This window comes from Anarhichas minor, unplaced genomic scaffold, assembly GCF_050575085.1.
Source record: "Anarhichas minor isolate MPS153535 unplaced genomic scaffold, ASM5057508v1 ptg000052l, whole genome shotgun sequence".
Lineage (NCBI taxonomy): Eukaryota > Metazoa > Chordata > Actinopteri > Perciformes > Anarhichadidae > Anarhichas > Anarhichas minor.
In genome coordinates this window covers 2,604,963-2,628,406 of record NW_027466498.1, presented here as the reverse complement: position 1 = coordinate 2,628,406, position 23,444 = coordinate 2,604,963, and the positions used below count along the sequence as shown (strand labels likewise).

At 41.5% G+C, this 23,444-nt stretch overlaps 2 protein-coding genes and 1 long non-coding RNA gene across 4 annotated transcripts in view; 1 reads left to right on the top strand and 2 right to left on the bottom strand.

The window, feature by feature from the left end:
* Positions 1-4,658: 4,658 nt before the first annotated feature.
* Positions 4,659-13,672, bottom strand: LOC142931526 (galectin-9-like). Of its 2 annotated transcripts, none has more exons than XM_076075487.1 (8): positions 13,519-13,672; positions 11,492-11,580; positions 10,586-10,793; positions 9,291-9,410; positions 8,901-9,152; positions 7,735-7,823; positions 6,893-7,049; positions 4,659-5,337 (listed from the first exon to the last, which is right to left on the bottom strand). In XM_076075487.1, the coding sequence occupies exons 1-8, from the start codon at positions 13,552-13,554 to the stop codon at positions 5,191-5,193; spliced, it is 1,098 nt and encodes a 365-aa protein (XP_075931602.1). In that variant the 5' UTR covers positions 13,555-13,672; the 3' UTR covers positions 4,659-5,190. The 2 variants fall into 2 exon arrangements, with proteins under 2 accessions (XP_075931602.1, XP_075931603.1); XM_076075488.1 differs by having other exon boundaries at positions 8,901-9,050.
* Positions 13,176-23,231, top strand: LOC142931527 (uncharacterized). The gene is made up of 3 exons (XR_012947361.1): positions 13,176-13,732; positions 14,007-21,223; positions 21,321-23,231. It is a non-coding gene; the product is annotated as an uncharacterized LOC142931527 (long non-coding RNA).
* The window catches only part of LOC142931525 (kinase suppressor of Ras 1-like), a 44,431-nt gene continuing 37,181 nt past the window's right edge, over positions 16,195-23,444 (bottom strand). The window contains exons 9-18 of the mRNA XM_076075486.1: positions 23,221-23,395; positions 22,339-22,396; positions 21,889-21,943; positions 21,264-21,503; positions 20,987-21,183; positions 20,710-20,806; positions 20,193-20,326; positions 19,807-19,938; positions 19,347-19,482; positions 16,195-19,135 (exon numbers count right to left, since the gene is read on the bottom strand). Of these exons, the coding sequence (XP_075931601.1) occupies positions 18,998-19,135; positions 19,347-19,482; positions 19,807-19,938; positions 20,193-20,326; positions 20,710-20,806; positions 20,987-21,183; positions 21,264-21,503; positions 21,889-21,943; positions 22,339-22,396; positions 23,221-23,395 (1,362 nt within the window). The 3' untranslated portion in view covers positions 16,195-18,997. The remainder of the gene's footprint in view (positions 19,136-19,346; positions 19,483-19,806; positions 19,939-20,192; positions 20,327-20,709; positions 20,807-20,986; positions 21,184-21,263; positions 21,504-21,888; positions 21,944-22,338; positions 22,397-23,220; positions 23,396-23,444) is intronic.

The window sequence follows — 23,444 nt, the reverse complement described above, 5'->3', positions numbered from 1 at the left end:
CTTTTCTGCATTTTAGATTCATACTCTTGGATTGAATCTTGTATTTGTGGGGCTTTTATTTTGAAAGGGTGGGACTGGGTGGGTGAGAGAGGGGGAGAGGAGACAGAATCATAATGTTTGACACTAAAATGAGAGGCTTCATCACAAGCATTCCAGTTAGAATTCATTCTGTGGGGCTTTTAATTTGAAATGGGGTGAGGGGGGGGGGGTGAGAGGGGAAAAGTCCTCTAAAAATATCTAAGACCTGAATGACTGTATGATAGAGAGAGACACAGAGAGGGAGAGAGAGAGACAGACAGAAAGATAGACAGAGAGGAGAGAGAGACAGAGTGAGTGAGTGAGACAGGCAGACAGACAGTTAGATGGACTGAGTGGGTGAGTGAGACAGGCAGACAGGAGTCCTCTAAAAGTCTCCAAGACCTGAATGACTGTATGAGAGAGAGACACACAGAGAGAGAGAGAGACAGACAGAGAGATAGAGGGAGAGGAGTGTGTGTGCGTGTGAGTCTCAGTGCCTCTGTGTGTTTATCAACATCACTAATGAGCTCATATAAACACCTGTGTGCTTGGGTGCATGTTGGTGATTGGAGCACCTGTGTGTTAGAGGCTAATTAAGAGAGATTAGAGTGAACAGTGATTTTCAACAAAACTACCTGTCAAACATATGCCCTTCATACCAAAACCATGAGACGAATCAATAAAATATAGATACCGTCAGAGAGATAAGACTCTGGCAAACGCGGAGATGTGTTTGTTATGTTTGTGGTCTTAAAAATGTGAGCTCGAGCGCAATATGCAAAACTGGTACCGTCTGCTTTCTTTTTAGAAATGAGTGGTCAGATTTAACATGGAGTCTAATGGAGCAGTTGGTTGGAGTTGATGTCGCTCTGTGGCTCTTTGAGCCAAATGTGTAAGTCCGTTGGATTCCACAGACATCTGTGTGCGACAGCACAACATTTCCAAGCTTTTTGGCCAAAATGGTGTATAAAGAGTAAACATTGTGGGAGCTGGAGCAATTTGTTTGGAAAAATCACAGAAGATTTTCAAGCTCCGCTTCACTCTGACAGTTATGCTCTCACTCTAGCTCTTAACGAGCCGTGCAATACACACCCATTATAAAATCTGAAACAGACCCAAAATTTTCCTGAAACTTAATCTGTGACTTCATGAAAACTGTGCTAGCTATCAAAATGTCCCTTTGGCTCAATAAAGTGCAGCGTTTTGTCTACGTTTTAAACTTTGAATCATGTTTCTACGTTAATGTACAGCTAGTCAATATGGGCCCAAAGTTAAGTGTTTTTTTTGCTCTCTTCACGCCGGAACCCCATTCAAGTGAATGGGGACATTTTGCTCAGTTTTTGGGGATTTTCGGGAATTTTCGGGAAAACCGCTTGGCGAATCTCTCCGAAAAATAGATAGCACACTATTCCCGATCAGGCTGCACGTTTTGATGTATCTTTCACGCCGCTGTTGGCAACGCTGTGTGAGGAGAAGTTGTTTTCTTGTGTGCACAAGATCATTCATGTAGGAACACGTTGTTTATCTTGGGCGCACAAGTTATTGTTGTGTGTGCACAAGATCATTATCTGGTGGCAGTGGCGGGCCGTGCATTTTATACCTGGGCCTTCACTGCTGTCCTGCAGCTGAAATACCACCTTATAACCACATGATGGCGCCACATCTATTCATTTTTAAGGCTGTAACTATGTAGATCTTCGTATTAAACCGTTCGGTACGAGTCGTTTGAGTAATGCTAGAGCATTTAGAAAATGCAAAAGCCTAAATTCAGGAAAATATAATGTTCTCAGCTGGTCTGGCTGTGGGATCCACTGTCATTCCTTAATGACAAGCCACAACCCAAAGAGATTATCATAGGATTTTACTTTCACAACTTGAACGTTGAACGTACTGCTCTGCAATGTCTTTCCTCGTCATGGTGTGTGGTACATCTCACTCAATCAGAATGCCCATATTTGATTGGCTGAGCTGCATCACGTGATGTGATTCACCACCCACAGCCTCTGCTGTTAAGTTTCGTTTCACGATAGTCACGTGCTCGCCCACTGACCAATCACAGCACACTCTGCACCTCGCGGCAGAGCTACACATGGACACTGAGCGGCATGTAATGCTGAAGTCATTATAGGCCGGCTAGCAGGTGCTGGCACGTCAAAGAATACTACGCCCAACATGTCAAACTAAAGATCTGATTGGTTGAACACTATGATAATCAACAATATCGTCCCCATTCACTTAAACTGCACATGGATTCACTTGTGAGTCTGCAGGCCTCTGGCCTCTCTTCTTACCTAGAGACACAGAGGTGAAATCTGATTGGATAAAAGCTCTACTTAAAACAAGCTGCACTGGAAGCAGAGCAACTGAGGAAGACAGTAGCTGTGCAATGAGAAAAAAAATATTTTTATAAATTATAATACATGTAGTGTATTTAAGAAAAATTATAAAATTATAAAATAGCTATAACTTTGTGATTCTGTTTAGGCCAGCAGAGAAGGCCTTGCAGGCCCTGACGGCCCACCACTGTCTGGTGGCCACCAGTTATTGTGGGAATAGGACAAGTTCATTATTATGCGTGCTCAAGATAATTATAAAATGACTGCTATAAATGGCTCGACACAGCTCCACTGCTGCTGAGGAAGGTTCATAAGTGAGGGAAAAGCAGCCATGAATTCTCTAAATGCTCAGGAAAGGTGCTTCGATGCTTCCTTTCCTTAGCTCCTTTAGCATAGGATAAAGTGATGCAACATTCTGCCGTCCACGAAAACAAAACGATACGTCTATCTTGCAAAAATGTAACAAATATTTTCATACAGTTATACACAAATGGGAATCATGTGAATAAATACGAATAGACAGTGACAACCATTTTGTTTCATTGTTTTGTATTTATTTACTCAGAACATGGAACAAATAAGTAAAAAAAAAAAAAGAATAACCCTTGAAAAGAACAGTAAATATAGTAAACTGTCAATCAACCAGTTCTCTATAAACAACATGAATTATTAACATGAATAAATATTGCACGTCTGAAAATGAGTAGGGAGAAATACACATATACCTCTTCTCCATAACTCAAACAATTAACTCAATATTGATCAGATAAACCTTGGTGACTGGTGGCCTAGTTACCTTTTTTGAATTAATTTAATACTTTCCTAAATCCTTACGAATTCTGCTTCATGTAGCTCGTTGTCCTCGTGACGTTGTACACGGGGCAATAGCTACCAACAGATACAGCACCTTGATCCTGAGCTGGGGGAGGGGTGTTTATTCTGTTCTCAGAGTGAAAGTCGTATACATCCTTTAGTTGTGTCGTGGTGTTTTGCCCTGTTAAAGAGCGTTAGTTGTGGGTTATTAATTGTTGTGTTATAACCATGATTAGGGGTCCCTCTCAATACAGTTAAGACAACTAGCTCCGACTGTAGCGCTCATATAGGCGAACAATATATTTAGCTGCCTGTTGAAGAGTTACAGCAGTTGTTCCGGCTATGCACCGGTATGACGGTGTGAAAAATTCATATCATACGGGAAATTAAAACCGGCATACGTTACACCCATTGCTAATATCATTTTTATTATTACTCACATTACTATTTCTATTACTGATACCATTAACGCACATTACTGACTTTGCTTCTTCACCGGAGTCTTTGTGCTTTCTCGCCTCGCAGGTTTTGTGTTCTGTCATATGCATTGAATGTGTTGTAACTCTGTTAAGTTGTTCATTCTGTACACGTGACACCTATCACACTTCTGTCCATCCTGATAGAGGATCCTCCTCTGTTGCTCTCATTAAGGTTTCTTCCTCTTTTCTCCCCGTAAAAGGGTTTTTTGGGGGAGTTTTTCCTGTTCCGATGTGAGGGTGCTGAGGGTGTCACATGTAGATTGTAAAGCCTGCAAAAATAAATTGATTTGAAAAAAATATATTGAATCCCCTGAATTTTACTGGAGCTATATTTTTCCAATATGAAGCCTATCCTTTCAGACTTCTCAAAGTCTCCCAGATTGGTTGGCACAAAATTTTGGATACAGTCGTGGTTCTCAGATGTTGTACCCCAATGACTTTGGTGACCCCCTGACTTCCCCTCTAGCACTTTACATCCAGCATTTGTGGCTTGGAGCAACATAGCATTTGGTACACACATTTTATGTTGAATTGTAATTACTTTGTGATCCCTTAACCTTTCCTCTTGTGCCATCATCAGGTCAAAACTTAAATTGGTCCAATGCTTTGGTTTATGAAAAAATACCTGCAAAACTAAAGACATTCCCATAACCCTTTAGTTCCACTGAGCAAACGTTAGCATGCTACCATAACCACAGTAAACTAGCCATGCTGTGCCTCAGAGTCTTGTTTATACATAACCGTAAACTGTCCCAACAGCCTCCAATAGAGTTAATAGATGATCTGACAAAACAAGATTACATTGCACACATTCTCACAGGCTGTGGTCAATTTGCAGACCACAGATCAAAAAAATAAATGAAAATATATTCATTTCTAGTGTAGTTATAGTGCATCATGAGGGATTTATAGATTGATTAACATGTTATCTACACTAGTGGAATTGTTCATTTTCTTCCCTTTTATCTTATCAAGTTCAGTCAGACCAGAATTAATCACACCATAACACATGTTGTCACACTATACTTTAATTCCAATGTTTAAAAAACATGAATGATTACACTATCAAGAGGCAATGTTATTTCCATCACTATTCCTTTTTTAGAGACTGAAAAAGCTGCTGAAAGCTGCTGACTAATCCACCGTTGTACATGTTCCTGTTGTCAGCTGCATCAAGTGTGCGTTGTCAGTTTTGCTGCGGCTATTTTTATTTCTCAACTTGCCTTGTCTCCATCACCTCAGAGACTATCTGCCTACATTACACAGAATGCATATGGACAAACCCCAGACTACCGAATTCAACCACAATGAGCTTCATTTTTTTAACTCAACCTGATAATTGTTGGTGAATTTCCCCTTTAATGTTTCAGGAGTATAGCATATAATAATATAGAAATTAGAATGACTATTTGAAGTATGGATAAACAGGAGAAAAATATATGGTATACAGAATTAGCATGGATTCATTAATAAATGCAATGTTTTTTGTCAGGGAAAGCATGTTGTGTATAAGATTATCAAGACCAGCCACAGGTCCTGGATGTCTACACCATCACAGAGGTCAGGCTGATGTCTCCTTCGATATCCAGGGTGCTGATGTGTTGGAGGGGAGTGAAACGATGCACATAGTTGTGCGCCTGCATCCCATTGGCCACAATCCTGAAGGAGTGCTTCTCACAACAGATAGTCAGCTGGAAGAAAACAAGGGCATTTTGCGATCACATACTTTGAAGAGCCTCTCTGAAAACACTAAAGTAACAAACTTGCCACAGTGTCTTTTTATACTACCACTACTGTAGAAGTCACCAAGGTCCCACACATAGTGTCTGTTAGACATGTCTGGCTCAAGTCTGGGAGGAAGTGGACCACAAAAGAAAGTGGTCTATCCTTCTGAAACTTGGAGTATTGATAGGCAGGACTATAAATGATGTAGTCTTCTTGCAAGATGGTAGAATTAGGAAAATCTGTTCCATAATGCAGTCAGGTGAACAAAGAAAGATCTGTCCTGTAAACACATGAAGGCCTTTACATAGTGTGAATGATTCCCACGTCAATATATTCTTTTGAACTGTTGTTTTTGTCGTCAGTACTTCCACAGAAGCAACATCTTTTTCAGAACAACTTTAATTTAGCTTCAACTTTAGCACCGCAAATAACGGCATCAACTTGTGCTTTATCTGTTTAGTCACAACGATTATTCCTTATTCCATGCTCTTATGTATGCATTTGTCTAAAATACCGCAGGTACTTATTGTCACTGTTATTATTTTAACATTGTGAGCATTACTATCTTATTATTATTCATGTGACAATGTTACTGTTATATTGTGTTTGGGGTTATATTGTATATGTTGTTGTTAGAGGTTTGATGAATATTATTGCAGTTGTTTAGATGATGATTAGAAATAGCTGATCAAGTTGCAAAGACCCGGTTCACAGTACGATTACTGGTCTACATAGTGTACTATACATTCATGAGACAACAGGGAGAGGACACCACAATCTCTTTGACCCTTTTCTTTGACTGGGATCACCTGTCTGCTCTGAGCTTGAGAGAAATAACAATGATTAAAACATTATGTTACAGACATGCTTACAGACAAATTCAAATTTCTTCATTGTGCTTTTGTGAAATAGCCCCCAGATCCACTCCTACCATCCTTACCCTTCACAATAAAAACCCTAGACATATAACATGTGCATGTCCCCTGTGTGACAACCTTATGCCGAAGGCCTGAAGCTTCCTTATTCCAGTTGCACCTGAGAGTCGGAGACTTGTTCTGAATCCACTTCAAAAGACATTTTTGGCAATGTTTTTTTAAAGTCTTGAGTAGGAACTGTTGTATAAATCAATCAAATGATGCCTGTACTGTATGCTCTGACCAGCCCAAACTCACATGTCACTATCTAGGATTCCCTCTTTTTGTGCATCACAATGACATTCATCCAGAGGAACTAATGACAGTAAGGTCAGATTTCTAAATGAACATAGTCAGATATCCTACTTGTGCTCAGAATTGTGAACTCTGAAAATGATTTCCTATACTTAATGGTGGAGTCCATCAAAGTGAAGGAAAGCTCTGTATCCCTGCACAATGACCTTTTGGGAGCTAGTTTAACTATCCACTTAGTTCAAGTAACGGAGATGCAATGATGTTTACAAACTGCTCTCGGAATCCACTGTACTGGATGCGTGTTCTACCACCTGGTCAGTGTGTGCAATCAGTGAAGTATTTGCAGTGGTACCGTGAAAGGCTTTCCCCGGTGGAAGGGCATCACTCCGCCACGCTCCTCGGCGCCCCACTGCTCCCCCTGTTTGGTGTTTCGAACCACAGTGTTCTCGTTGAAACGTGGATTGTAATGCAGAGCGGTGCCAGAGCGATGGCTCAGATTCACAGTGAATCTGAGAGGAAACAGGAAAGAGTGAGTAATACATGACACTGGGCCTCCTGCATGAATGCTTTCTTAGTCTTAGTATGGTCTAGACACAGATGTAGAGTCTAGGCACAGATGTAGAGTCTAGACACAGATGTAGAGTCTAGGCACAGATGTAGAGTCTAGGCACAGACATAGAGTCTAGGCACAGATGTAGAGTCTAGGCACAGATGTAGAGTCTAGGCACAGATGTAGAGTCTAGGTAGAGTCTAGGCACAGATGTAGAGTCTCGGCTAAATCTAGGCACAGACGTATGGTCTAGGCACGGATGTAGAGTCTAGGCACAGATGTAGGGTCTAGACACAGATATAGAGTCTAGGAACAGACGTAGGGTCTAGACACAGATATAGAGTCTAGGTACAGTCTAGGCACAGATGTAGAGTCTATGCACAGATGTAGAGTCTTGGTTAAATCTAGGCACAGTATGGTCTAGGCACGGATGGTGAGTTAAGGTGCAGATGCAAGGTCTAGGCACAGATGTAGAGTCTTGGCACAAATTCAGAATCTTTAGCCAGCAACTGGGTTTGACTTTATTCTTCTTTTTCTTGACCACTCGTTCGTACTCAGTCATAAGGTGTAGTGTGATGTTGTTTCAATTGTACAATGTTTTTTTTCAAAGTGAAATCTAGTAACCATGAATAAGGGAGTCAGACCTTGTGGCATTGGGGAGAACATTCCCCTGGATGGTGATGGTCCTGCCAGGTTTAAGTCCACCACTGATGGGGCTCCTATATGGAACAGCCTGTATAAAGACGGAATGGGAAAATTAATTATACAAATATCGATTATTGTTTTACACTAGTTAAATTAATGAAGAGTATAGTAAAATTATAAATCAAAGATGATACAACTGCAGCAGATTTGAACAGGGTGCTGCCAGGAAGCACCACGCTTCAAAGTTTAAATCTGTAGAGAGCAGTGCAGCAGCAGTTGCTTTCGTTATCCACGATCTGTTACAGAACAGGAAGTGTTATGCCCAATGTAGTTTCCTGTTTCTCAGTTTGTTTCAATCATCAACTATTGACACAGATGTGCTTGTCTTCATGGGCCCTTGATCCTTCTCTGTTTCTTCTAGCTTACCTGTTGTGGTCGATACTCACCCCAACCTATGGTATTTCTGAAAATCATGTTCACCTCAAACCATTGTCTAATGCTTCTGAGTTTGCTTCTGCATGAATGCAACCTGGAGTGAACCACAATCTGCTAACTCCCTCTCCAGAATGTGATAATATACTGTATAATATAAGTTTATTCTTGAATGAACTCGCTGCCTAGTTTGTTGTAAGGCGTCCTTCTTATGAGGGGGGGGGTGTTAAACTACCAATACGCTGCTGGTCGAACAGTCAAATAGCTTCAGAAAGTTCCTCTCCTCACACCTTTCCAATGTTGGATTGGGGGGACTGTCTGACAATTATTGCAACTTTCTGAAACCGGCATTCCCAGATTTACACCCACTTCACACTATGCTTGGTCTGCTGTGTGGAGATGAGACAGGAGGTGCCAGGGTTTAAATCTCTATAGCTCTCTTTTGTATTCTATTTCTGTCACTTTTCATGTAAACTACTGAGTGCAACGCTACGAATGCCTTCAGGAGAGACTGAAGACCGCCTGAATGTGTGCTGTTATCCCCATATTTAAGCATAATTACGTCTCCCCCCCTCTCTATGGCGGCCGATTTAGAATTAAGTGGAACATATGTTTGTTTTTCGAGCAATTTGTGCAAACTGACCCTTTAACTTAACCAGTGAAGTTCGTGCTGCCCCAGAGCAGCTCTGTAAAATCCCTGTAGAACTGTAACTCCACTCTGCCTGATACTCACAGGCATTGCAGGAGGAAATCCAGGCTGCGAGGGGAATCCAGGCTGGGACGGGTATCCAGGCTGGGACGGGTATCCAGGCTGGGACGGGTATCCAGGCTGGGATGGGAATCCAGGCTGGGACGGGAATCCAGGGTGTGAGGGGAATCCATGCTGCGGTGGAACCGCCGGAAAAGAAGGGAAGGCAGCATTGGTGGGAAAGGCAACGTGTGAAGCAAACGCAGGCTGAGTGGGAAATGCCGGCTGTCCAGGAAACTTAACACAGAAGGAAAACACTTGAATCATCCTTCTATGAATCATGTATTAGGTTTGGTATTTTTTGCAACTAGAGCATTTACATAAAGTACATGAAAACACAATGAATGCCATACTTATTTCCGGTAGCATCCTCACCATAGAGTTCTGGAAGGCAATGGAGGAAATTTCGACTTTCCCAGCTACTGCGATGGTGTCCACCTGGTGAAATGGGATACGGTGTCTGTACTCCATGAAGTGGCAGCCATTGATGTTCAGCTGGAGAAAAAATATGTAATTTAATTTGTGAAAATGTAAATAATATCTTTCTTTTAAAAACCTAACAACTGTGTTTTAACTGTGTTAAAATCTATTTTTGTACTCCATCAATCTACCATCTTCTGACTTCCTCCCCACTTTCCTAATCAGAATCAAAATCAGAACCGTTTATTGCCATGGTATGTTGAACATGCAAGGAATTTGGCGTGACGGGAGGTGCAAACATTTAACAATCAGTGCAAGTAGAAACACATTAGAATTTACAGAGAGATATAAAATAAAGTGAGATATAAAATAAATTAAATATAAAATAAAGATGAAATATTAAATAAAGTGAAATCCAAAATAAAGTGCACAAACGAACAGATAACAGGACTATAAACAATGAACAGATAACAGGACTATAAACAATGAACAGATAACAGGACTATAAACAATGAACAGATGACAGGACTATAAACAATGAACAGATAACAGGACTATAAACAATGAACAGATGACAGGACTATAAACAATGAACAGATAACAGGACTATAAACAATGAACAGATGACAGGACTATAAACAATGAACAGATGACAGGACTATAAACAATGAACAGATAACAGGACTATAAACAATGAACAGATGACAGGACTATAAACAATGAACAGATGACAGGACTATAAACAAGTGAGATGTAAGTGTAGTGTGAAAGTGTTGAGTGTAATAGAAGAGATGCAGGGGAGTGACCGGTGGGAATTTGTCCTGGGGATGACAGAGTCAGCGGGGTTCCCGGGCTCTGTTAATGAGCCCGACTGCGGATGGAAAGAAACTGTTTTTGTGGCGTGAGGTCTTGGTCCTGATGGACCTCAGCCTCCTGCCAGATGGGAGGGGCAATCCCAAATAACCACTCCAATTCTCTGATTGGCCAAAATCATGGCTCATTGTAAAACTCTCAGGTTGAGCGAGAGTGCAGGCAAACTTGAGCGAGGTCAAACTTACGAGGTGACTGTGTTTTAATTATTCTTTGCATGATAAGCTCTGTACAAACTATAATTTGTGTTCTTCAAAATGACTTGTTTTGCAATCACCAAAGAGACATAGGATTTGTAAATGTTGTGAAAGAGGATCTGCCTGGATTAAACTTCTAGAATTATGTACCAAACGAAGTAGCTCATTTTCAGATAGTCAGACCTGGTAGGAATCACGGGAGACAGTGATGCTGAGGCTGAAGGTAGAGCCAGCAGGAAACGGTGAGTTAAGCTTCCTCTCTTCACTGCCCCAGCTGTCATTCTGTGAGGTGTTGATGACCACATAACCAGGGTGGCTGTCATACCGGGGGTTAATGTGGAGCGCAATGTCCGCATTGGTCCTGGAACCACACTGTAGATTCACATGGAACCTGGAGAAAAATCAAAGTCATCATTTAATGGTCTTCAACAAACTGCCATTTCTTATATTTTTATAATTGTGTATAAATATGGCTTTCATTTTGTTTTTTTACGTTGCAAGCTGCCCAAATAATAAACAATCTAAATGTACCCTGTGGAGGTTTTGACCACTAATGGCACTATGGAGTGTGTGTTAATGTGTTAAAGAGTAGATCCCATGGTCTACATAATGAAAGCACACGTACAGTATGTGCAAAAAATATGTGCAACTGAGCAAACACCATGAGCTGATGAAGACCATGTGAAACATTCAAAAGCTCCAGAACACGCGAGTTAATGAGTTTAGGTTGTCTTGTCAACAGCTTTTCTAATGTTCCACTTGTTTATTATGCCTCAAAGATGCACACTCTGTGTTTCAGTAGAAACACTGAATGTTGACATGGTTCAACAGGGAACCTTTACCATGTCTTAACATACATCCGTCATAAAATCACAAGAAAATAAAACAAATACCAAAGGCAAAACAATAAACAAAAAAAGCCTCAATTGAGGCAAGGCACAGATGAATGGAATTCATTCAGCATAATGTGTCCTAATGACAAATACACATCTAAAACTAAGATAGAATGAAATGCAGTTACTATCAATATAAGCACTTTTATAAAATGTTAACAGCAGAGAGATCCAGGGATGAAAAGAGCAGTCTGACCTATCGGCTCCAGGCAGGACTCGTCCACTGATGCTGATGGACGTCCCCTCCTGCAGACCCCCATGGATCGATCCAGTGAAGGGGATTCTCTACAAGGACAGGACTAAACAGGTCAACAGCTGCGTCTCACTCTAACTGCTAGTATACTTCTTATTGCTGGTAGAAACACCCTTAAGGCGCATTTGTGACTTGTGATATTGGGCTATATAAATTAAATTGACTATTGGAGAAACTAAATCCAGCTTGTGTGTTTTAGTCCATCACTGTACTTTAAATGGTAGATTGGGTTGCTTCTTACTGTAGCTGAGCCTAAATTCAATGACCTATGTTCTTGTTTAGGAGCACATGTACAAACACAGACTTTCATTTAAAACTAGAGGTGCTCTATCTCCACCAGGAGTGTCTGCGACGACCACGGATGTAATGTTTGACTGAATGAATACTCACATTTGTCTAACCCTCTGTCTGGACTGCATGTGTATCAGCTGTGTTTTTCATTCACACTTCTCTCACATTAGATCCGTTTCATTCTGCAGATGTCTGCACCGCCTCAGCTCCGTCTCACGGCCATTACCTAAAGCCTGTATTTAGGCTGCCATTCTATTTTTTCCGACAATAGTTGAAAGTTCCCCAAAGTGACTTAACATTTTGCACATCTGTGCATTTTGTTTTATTATTATGTGTTTTGATCGCCTTTATACTTTATACAGGATTTCTTGAATCTTTATTAGTTTAATGATTCTCCTGTTTGTCTCTTTGGGCTCCTGTGTCAATTCATTTTGCCAAAGTTAAGGCGGTAATGCGATATGTGTTTTTATTTGCACTTCCCAGATTAGTTTGTTTCCCCAGTTTTTTTTATGGGGATCCAATTCACAATAGATCTGTAGGCTACATTGTGAGAAGATGGAATTTGTGCGTCAATGAATGCTCCTGACCATTTTTACTGCCATTTCTGCATCACCTTACATTATCCTGTATCTGTAAACCAGACATTTACAAGAGATGAACGTTTGATAAATCACAACTTCGTGTATTGAAAATATATACACACGTTAAATACTCTAAAATGAGAGCGAATAAATGCTTTAAAGCATTTCAAGTTCATATGCTTTTCATTTCCTCATTTCCTCTCATCAGTGAGACAAACTATTTTTGTTTTATGTATCGATGTAAGTTCCTGATAAATAAATAATGATGTTCATTGAATGATTGATAACGTGCGGGTTTATTCATGTATAACACTTTGCGATCGTGTGTCTAATAAACACACTGCTGGCTGCTCCAGTAGGTGTACAGTAGGTCTCGGGACCAATAAAGTGTGATCTTCATTTGGTGTTTGATCATACAGAGCACGTTCTGCCACTCTCACACACTGAAGCCATAATGGTGAATTGTGTCCGCTATGGTGAGGGAATAAAATACATCAAATACAAACAGTTCGTGACCACTATTTTATGCAATCATTCTAGTGCTGCGTGTAACTTTAAAATGCAAGTTTTCTCTTCATATTCTGTTGCAAACTTTAAAAACTTTCTCCGGTTTGAGTTAACACCCGATGGTCGGATGGCAAGGAGCAAGGCCTCACCTAATTTGAGCGTCTAGCTTCTGTCTGATTTCACGTGAACGCAACAGGAAGCTGAGCATGTTTCCTTCTCTGAGAACACGGAGCTAAAGGTCCGTTACAGCTGAATGCAGACAGAGGAAGCAGCGCTCCGTCACGCTTTATGTACTCCAACACTACAAACACTGCTCGCGAACTCGCATTATGGAAATATGACCAATACAATGTTGTAAACGAGTACAGACGCAATATGAAGTTGAATTCGTTTAATTCTGTATATATTATGAATTATGTATAGAATGTAAGAACCGATGTTGATGATGCGCAGGCTCCAGCAGGTCTTTCTAGCCCTGCGTTGAACTGCCGATCGGTAGACCGCTACCATGACGGATCTGAGGTACGAGCAGGACCAGCCTTCACTCATCATCACAGCGTTTCTCAGAAAAATAAAGTGTGAATCACTTACTGGGTTATAAAAAGGTGTCTGCTGATTAAAAGCCATTGTCCGAAATAGAGTTGCGCAGGTTTGCTGAGCTGCAGGGAGCGTGCTGCGAAATCTGACGCAAAATGGGAGATTTTTACAACTTGTGCCTTAGGTTTCGATTCTCTACAGTGGGCGTTGTTTAAACGGCCCTCTAATCACCAGCCTACAGAGCAGAGGAAGGACAGAAAGCATATGAGTGAGTGATTGCACAGAAACAGCTGTTCTAGCCATGAGTGTGTCTCTGTATTCTTCTTCTATATATCCAAACATTAGCTGATCCTCAGTCAGCAAACAATTGTTTTATTTTGGGAAAAGATCACTCTCAGTTTTTCCATATGCTGCTTCTTGTTTAACTCAAACAGCTGCCAGTCCCAGCAGTCCACAGCTGAATCCCTCCCAGATGCATTTCAATCTTTGAAAGGACCATGCTAATATTTTTGCATGCCTTGTATATCTTGTATGTCCCGTAGTGCTTAATCACAAACTTCAGTGGTGGAAGAAGCTGTGAGAGCCTTTGCTGAAGTGTAAGTAGCCTATTCATTTTATTTAGAGGTAGGTGGAAGTCATAATGCTATATTTGTGTCTTTCCATAACTACTGCTTTTCCTTACATTGTATCGGTTTACTTAAACTAAGGACTTTTTTCCCCACCTGGATGTCATCAGAAGATGATCAGAAGGCTGATCAACCCTTTTCCTTTTTAACAAAGACATGCAAGTTACTCACTAAAAGAAGCAACCAGAGGGGGGACACCAAGCCGAGGTACGAGGGCTGCACATTTGCACCTAACGCTTGTCCTGTGTACCTCTAATGCTCTGAGCATTAAAAGAGTGACAATACTGGAAGAGACTGTTGTCTTCTACTCGTTGTCAGAGTGGGATTACAAAATTGCCACGACAGAAGCCCTCCTACCTCCTGTCAAGAAAAGAGTTTGATTTGTGTGTGAAGAACCCACAGTGCATGTATGTGATGTTTGAAGCTGTTATACACTCACACTGACTACACTGTAGGCGAGATATTGACCTGAAGTCTAAAGTCAGTTTGTACAACGTTTCCTGGCCAGGAAACCACAGCATGGGAGAAACAGGAAGTGAAGAGAATGTGAGAGATGATCTACTTTAGTATGGACTTTGGTTACAACCAAAGTGACGTCTATTGTTTCCTGTTAACTCTGTCGTGAATTTAATAAAAGGGCTCAAGTATTCAAAACTTTTGGATGATAAGAGTAACAGTTACAACTTTAAAGGAAGTAATTAGAAAGGAAAAACAACAAAATGCATAAATAAAAAAGACAAATAAATAAAGTAGCTGTATTTAACATTCTGAACATTAATATCTCATCATTTAGAGGAGTAATGTCTACCTGAGCAGAGACTGAAGTCTCTCTCTCTCTGTGTGTCGTTATCAGAGCAGACATGTGTATTTCAATTTAAAATGCAGTACTTTAACTTGCAAAAGAGCAATTTTGACACCATAACATAGCTTGACATGTGGTTAGTGATCAAGAAAATCCCTCCTCAGTCCCCAAACAAAACGCAGGTAAAGGTTTTATTAGAGAAGTCTATGAATGACTAGTCACATGCCTCACAGGAGCGATTTAGCTGGGTTACCTTGAGGTCACAGATAACGGCAACATGACTGCAGATATGTCGTGGATGGTGTGTTGTACATTCACCAGTAAAAGAGAAGGGTTTGAAGTTTGTAAGACCTTCTTATCTATAGCAGTTAAGTGTCCTAACAAAGGAGAAAAGAGACTGCGTGTTGGTCCAGTCCTCCTGTTCAGCTCCATAACAGTGTCCTTGCTGAATCCGTATCTTGAGAGAAAATTAGCAGCAGCATTACAAAACTCAACTGATTGAGTCTGTCCCTAAACTTTCTATGAAGAACTTCATCATTCGGCTCAATCCATCTCTAAAAGACAGCCATTTTACAAGTTGAACCTCCTCAAGTGCAAGTTCAAAGTTAATACAGGATCACAGTTTAAAGGTGCAAGATCCGAGACTGGGAGCATTTTGATTGCCTCTCAACGGTTCTCAACATGTTGACGGTGAGCCGGCTGCTTACTAACGGTGCTAATAGTGCTAACAGTGCAACTACGACGGAAGTGAAGACAGAGCTAACCGTGTTAACACAAGGGTCGGCGCTACGCTTCCACAACAACGCCATCATCAGCTAACCAGGGGGCACACTCACATGCACACTCATATGCACTAACGGGCACTAAAAGGCACTATGTGAAGAAAGAGGAGAGAAGTTCTGATAACACACGGAGGGACATCAGTAGACATTACTACCCTTTGCATAGATTATAAGTGTTGATATATTGTCAGAATATTAAATACAGCCAATATAAAATGGATTTTAAAGTTTTGGTGCAACAGAATTAAATAATCTATGTTTAGAGTAACAACTAAACTGATGCTTTTATTTTCCATTTTGGTGTAAAATGTACTGAATGTAATTTGTGTCTTTGTCTTGTCTCAGTCACCATCTCATGTAGACTTGGTCTTTTTTTGGACTAGATCTGACCTTGGTACAAGTGTTCTTTACTACCTGCTTGTATAAGTATGTTGTATATTATAACAGCGTATCAACATGGACTGCACATTTAGGTTGTATCATCATGCCATTGATTCTGTAAGAAAACAAGCACACAGACTCACTGGAGATCAGCTTTAATATCTTCAATTGTTCAGACCAGAGGCACACAAAGTATCAACACAGCCTGTACAAAAATACTCAAATTAGACCTCAACCGTAAAAAAAAACAAAAAAGCACAACCACAGTTTACACATTTATCTATACATCAATGGGACTAAAGTACCAATTCAAATGATCTAAACTTAAAAACCCTTGTGCAAACACTGTATATTAAATACAACCCCCAGCACTCTATATACATAAGATCATGTTCATGATCATGCTGGTGAAGCCCAACACATTCACAGAGCGTACATTGTACTCCTGCCCGAGGAAAACCACACACACACACACACACAAGGTTCACAAACATGATGCGGTGTTGGATTGTACAAAGGAAAGACACATACTTGTTGCAATATGAGTTTCGTTATATTATTTCTAGTATTATCCTCGCGTTATTGTTATCCAAAGTGAAACTGAACAAATAGCTCTCATGAAATCTCAGTGTGGCAGTTATCTCTCATCGGTTTGCTATTTGATCCATTAATGATGTTTACCTCACTTGCTCTTACCAAATGCACAAAACGTCCACATTCAACGTATCTGTGGTTTGCAGACGATGTGACAATGTTTCCCTGGGGACTGGGCTGAACCTACAGTCCTTTAGGTCCAGCTCATCATAACTGTCTGCATCTAAAGGGCTGCTTCATGCAAAGGAAATGCAGATATTGGTTTTTACTGGTCCAGGTTTAGAGTCCTCAGTCTCAGAGATTTACCAGATACCATGGATGTAACTGGCCAATTCTTTTGTGATCCTCACAACATTGAACACTACAGTGTACAAACCAAGTCGAAACCATGCTGGAAGCTCTGTGAGGCTGTACCGAGTGGTGCTTTTACTAAATGCTAATGTTACGATGCTACATGCTCACACCGCGCTATTGTTTAGCCAGTATGTTGCATATTCTCCATCTTAGTTTAGTGTGTTAGCATGCTAACATTTGCTGATGGGAACATCATTGGTTTTGCAGGTATTTGGTCATAAAGCAAAGTACTGGAAAAAATGGCTTTTGACTCGATGAAAAGTCAAACAATCATCAAAGTTATACAATTCATCATCTGTGAGCCATAAATGATATCGTTGTTGCCGAGATATTTCAGTATGGATCACAGTGGACTGAACGACCACATAACACTGCCATTCCTGGGGCGTGTTGTGTTTAGTGTGGCTACAAATTTAACAGCAATTTGAATTTATAGCAAAGGTATCGTGGTCACTCTGTATCATCCACAGACTTCCAAATCAACAGTTTTCATAGGAACTAGTTCCCATAAAAGCTGAAACCAGCAGATTTCCTGCACCGAGGATGAATCAGTGTCCACTCACATGCAGATAGATATATAGATTGTCATTTATGGAAAGCAGTTAGAACGTAGGAGAAACAGTTTGCACACATACAAAAAGCTTGAAATGTAAAAACAGAGTAGAGACAAAGACAAAAGATATGTTGTTTCAATAGCAGCTAATGTGATTTTCATATCATGAAAAGTGTCATTAGAGTTCGTAGAAAGAGAACAGAGAAGTAGCCTACGGATGTCTCACCTCTATTCCTCTGTCACATGACCCCTTGCTTGTCTTAGCACTTAACAGGATCCTACATCCTCTCAGTTGACCTGACACACCCGTCACAGTCCACAAGCTCTGCATACAGAACTTGTGTTACTGAGAATTCATCAGATGTGACTCTGTATTCAGAATCAAGAACACAAAATCAATAAAGATACAGATCACAAGTCTCCATAATCCTAAATCCAATGGAAACGTCTGTTTGAATTTTTGTGGAGGGAACCAGTACGATGCTAACTTCCTGTTGGCTACAAAAGTAGGTCATCCCCGCGGCGCTCTATATCTGGGACAACAAAAGTAGCTATTGTGACAGGCCTAAACATCAGGTGAAATGGGAAGGATATGTCGCCCTAGATAAGAGCTCTGAAAAATCCTCTTTGAAATTGAAATGATGTTTAATTTCAAAGAAGATATTTAGTTGATATTGTCAATATTTCCTCAAGCCAATATTAAGTTTCAGTTTTATGAGGCACCTTGGCCTCTCAGCTGCTGTATTTGTACATGTATGGACAGTGTGCATGCAGACGCTGATGGCAGAGATCTCTCAGGCAGTGATGACGACGATGATGATCCCACAGCCTTTACCAGGAGAAGAACGGAGTGAGGAGACAGAAATAGGGAGTGGTGGAAAACAAGTGAGAACATAAAGAGACAGGGAATCAGAGGCACGGACAGAGGGGACAATGTGGGATGGAAGGGAGACCGTGGAGATCAGACAACAGGAACAGGCAGAGGTGGATCAGGGGATCAGTCAGCACCCGGAGGAGAGGAAATCACAGAGACAGGAGAAAGGAGAGGTGAAGAGACGAAATACTGCTGACTGTGACAAACATTATTAAGTGTCTGGAAAACAAGATGAAGGAAGCATAAAGGAGCAACAACTCCATCCATAGGCACAGCTAAATGTTGTCGAGTCTTACTAGAACTTTCCTCAAAATACAACAGAGCAGTCACGTTAGAAAAGGTCGTTTATATTAGTTGATACTCAGCAGGACAGCTTCAAAATGTTCACATTTCTTTACAAAATCTTATTTACAACATTTTCCATTTGATTGATGGTGTATTGCATCTCATTTCTGCTTACATGACATTAAAATGATGATGATGACGACTAAATTAAATGGTGAATGCTGGTGTAAATGATGTTGTCGGCTGGTCCACCCTGGATCATGCCTTCTCTTTCTATGGTACCTACTCAGTTGTCTTCCAGAAGTGTCCGGGGTGAGACAGCCTGCGGTTGAGTTTAGGCAGCCTCTCCAGCATGCCTGCCAGCGGAGTGAAGGTGGGCCTGTTATCGGCTTCAGAGGACCAGCAGGCGGACAGGATCTCCTGTTGAGATGGAAGGAGGATTGCTGTTGTTTTCATTTCACTAAAAGGGTTCCTGTCTAATGTGGTATCATTGTTTTATTAAGCAGACATTAATGCTAACAGACAAGTGTGTCTGCCTCTCACACTCCTGCTGGTCCCATCTCAGCTCCACACAGACCGCTTCCCTCTGATCAAATTAGGATTGTCCTTCTACGTTCTATGACAGACTCACCGTCACCTCCTTGCCCAGGTTGGCTTCTGCCAGCACCTTCTTAATGCCCACATTGCTGCCCACTAGCCAGATTTTAGTCTCCGCAGGCAGGTTGGTCATTGGCCAGTCTCCGACCTGCAGCTCATACCAGATTGTGCTAAAAAAGGACACATCGGAAAAATATGATCAGGAAAAACCTGGTGACAGTGAAACCACCTAGCAAGTATGCCACAGTCTGGTGTATGAAGAAAATGTTGGAACTTGTAAGGTAACACAAAAAGAAGTTTGAGGGATTCAAAGATCAACAGACTAACTGAGGAAATGACTGAGCACCAAAGAATATGTAAGTGCAGCAAAAGATACTCTCTTTGTTAATGAAAAACATTAGTTTAAATGTCAAATTAACTTTAGAATATAGCATACAATTAGTGCTGCTGATAAACCTGAGGAGGCTGTTTAATTCGAATCAATCAATCAATACCCAAATGCATAAACGTCAGCAGCTTTGGAGAAAGGCAGCTGGTCCTCATCCACCTCTGGACTCATTTTTCGAACAATCTCTGGAGCCAGGTAGTCGATCCAGCCCCGAGGTATCCGCAACATGTTCTTCCTTCTAAACACACACACACACACACACACACACACACACACACACACACACACACACACACACACACACACACACACACACACACACACACACACACACACACACACACACACACACACACACACACACACACACACACACACACACACACACACACACACACACACACACACACACACACACACACGAATGAAGACAGTAACCTTGGCTTACCAGAGGAGGTACAGATCATTTAGATAGATAGACTTCACTCCTACCTGCCTTCCTGTACCACTCCAGCCATCCCAAACAGGCCAAAGTCTGTGATGACCACCTTGTTTGTGTCATAGAACACGTTGTTAGACTTCAGATCCTTGTGAATGATGCTTTTGGCATGCAGATAACCCATTCCCTGTATAAGAGTGGAAGATGAGTGAATTCAAACTATTCATCTCTAACTTTCTTCTTCTAACATTGGTCTTCATTTTCACATGTTCTCTCAGATTCACAGTCTGACCAGTGATACTAATAAGTAATAATTAATACATATATATTTAAGTAATTAAGCATTATTTTCTCATCTGTGTTAACTTGGAGCTTCCAGAGCATGGGAGAATGCAAACATTACATTTTCAGTGTAATCTGATTACTTTTGAAAGGGTTGGATCCTTTTACAAGCCACTGTATATCATATGATTGAATTGGATTATCAGAAATGATCATATATTGGTATTGAAATGATTGAGTTCAGCTTTTTTTACTCATTCAATCTCACACGGATCACGGGTTGCTTACCTTTACAATGTCCTGTGCAATCTGTCTGATTTTATTGATGTCGAGCATGTGACCTCTTTCTCTTACAACAGAGTACAAAGTCACACCTTTACAGAAACTGCAGAGAAAACACATGCCACATTGGAACTAAAACCAAATTCAACATCAACAAATATACACAGCAAAACCACATATCACATGTAAAAGTATCACCATACCGGTAGTTTATATACTGCAAGTGTGCTGGAAAAGAGGGAAGAAGAGCAGAACTGAGACCTGACGAGTCATGCAGCTGTACCTGGTGATGATGGCGAGGTGTGGCGGGGCCAAGCAGGCGCCCATGAACAGAATAACGTTCTCGTGCCTGGTCTGCCTGTAGTTCATCACCTCCTTCTTGAAGAGCTTCAGGTGGTCCTGGTTGTTGCCGTCAATCTCCAGTAGGCGAATGGCCACCTCACCGTGCCAGCGGCCCTTATGCACCTTCCCCCAGCGCCCCTGGACCGTCACAGAATCCATTGTGTCAGATGATGCTATTGTATGTTGTATTCTAAGATTGAGTACATGTCTGTCTTCACCTTGCCAATCAGCTCTCCCAGCTGCAGCTGCTCATATGGGATGTCCCACTCCTGCAGGTAGACGCTTGTCTGGCTGGCCTTACGGCGCATGGGGCCCCTCCAGCGTCCGACGGCCCCCCGACGGCGTATGGAAGCAGGCAGGTCCTCCAGCCCGTCCTCATCACACGCGTCAGTGGAAAGGCTCTGTTCTCTGGTGCACTGCTCAGCTGCCTCCTCATCCTCTGCTGGGTAGTCCTCCTCCTGAAACACATGAACTAGAGAAGTGAACATGGAACAGGATACTGAGTCAACTACCAGAATTCTTTGGTGTTATTGTTCATTTACTACATTTTTAAATACATTTTAGTAGAATACAATATTCAACTATGTTTTTTAATGTATAAACTAAGAATGGTGTTTTTGTTATCTAAGAATGAACGTTTATATCTCCATAGGGAGCAGGTCCTCTTCACAGAGGCTGTTGCCCCTCAGGTGCTGTTATTATGGTAAGGAGGGCCATGTTAGTACATGTTAGAGCATGTGAACGTGCCCCACTAGCTCACGGCCGCCGCTCTGCTCTGCTCTCATACGGTGACACTTCCTTTGGTAACCAAAAAGACGAACTGAAACGACTGCCAGGACTCACCCCTCCTTGCTCCGCTGTCATTAGCTGTGTTTCAGTGAGGGCCAGCTGGGACACTCTGAGAGAAGAACCACAAGAATTAGCAACCGACTACATCCTTGGTAGGGATGTTAAGCTCTGTACATACGAGCCTACAGAGTTTTTTATTGAAATCTTAATGTGATATGGATATACAGACTCATTTTAGTTTTTTAACATCAACAAGAAGCACAACAATTGAAGGATTGTGAAGGATTCTTCACATTTGAGACTGAGATACTGAGTAGGACATTTCAGTGTACAAATAAACTGCTCCGTGCTCTCTGTGGGGCACGACTGGAGGCATTGTCTCTGAATGAACTTATTTATCCTAAACATATCTGTGCTGACATCTCTTGTTACTGATCAGCCGACGTATATGAAATGTGATTAGCTAATATTAGCCAATATGGAACCTATGTTGCTTTCCCTTACCCAGACTCATTGTTGCTGCCACAATGTTGAACAGCAGCACATGTGGAAGCAGGAACATCTGTTGGAAAAGACAACTTCAGAATACTGCACTGTGCACAGTATAAATACATGTTACTTTATGAATTCAGAACAGACGATGTTATCAGTTATCAGAAGTTTTAACCACTTACAACAATGTGCAACACTTTTGTCACGCCTTTTTGTGTATCTGTGTCTGCTCGGCCTCTTCTGTTGATGTGTGGACTTTTTACTCCGTCATCTACCGTTTTATTTTTGTTTTGTTGTGTGTCAAGTTGAGCACTCGATGTTTGACTTTGCAGCCTTCTTGGCCAGATCACAAAGAGATTTTATCTCAATGGATTCTATTGGATTCGGCAGAGTGATTAAGTCTTAATCCTTTGCATTGGTGGCTCAGTGTGTACGGGGCCAACACTCTCCATTGAAGCCATGTCCACATTACGCCGTTTCCATTTGGAAACGCATATGTTTTGCTACGTTTACACTGAGCGTCCACACTACGCCTTGTACTAATGATAAGTGATCCACCACATGGATATCAATGAGACTGAGTATCATAAATATCTTTTTAACACCCAAACTGTGCTAACTTTACATTACATTACAGTCATTTAGTAAAGGGACTTAAAATTCAGATTCTATCACATACATTGTAGGCACAGCTACGGGAGCAATTTTGGGGTTAAGTGTCTTGCTCAAGGACATGCGACTAGTGGAGCCGGAACCGGAACCGGGGATCGAACCGCCGATCCTTTGATTGAAGGACGACCCTGCTCTCCACTTAGCCACAGACTTTACCTTTAGCCATTGTGTAACTTTACACGCTGGCGTGTGTGTGAGAGATTCTAGGGACAGGGGGCTGACCTGGGAAGTGGAAGCGGCTGTCCCTGGAGCCCTGCGGCGACGGGTTGGTCGGGGGTGTGGCGCTGACACTCATTGGGTTATTCTGCTGGAAATGTGCAGGGGACGAAGGTGTGGAGGAGGTGGATGATGACGGGTTACTGCTGGAGTCCAGCTGGTTCAAACTGGGGGGAGGCTCCTGGAAAACACACACACACACACACACACACACACACACACTAGTAAGG

What these genes read in the sequence shown, in the direction of transcription:
- LOC142931526 (XM_076075487.1), bottom strand. Translation starts at nt 13,554, where the DNA reads ATGGCTTTTAATCAGCAGACACCTTTTTATAACCCA. An exon ending in TCTCCCGTGATTCCTACCAG is followed by an intron (nt 9,411 to 10,585) that starts GTCTGACTATCT and finishes TTTTTTCTCCAG; the next exon opens with CTGAACATCAATGGCTGCCA. An exon ending in TTGCCTTCCAGAACTCTATG is followed by an intron (nt 9,153 to 9,290) that starts GTGAGGATGCTA and finishes TTCTGTGTTAAG; the next exon opens with TTTCCTGGACAGCCGGCATT.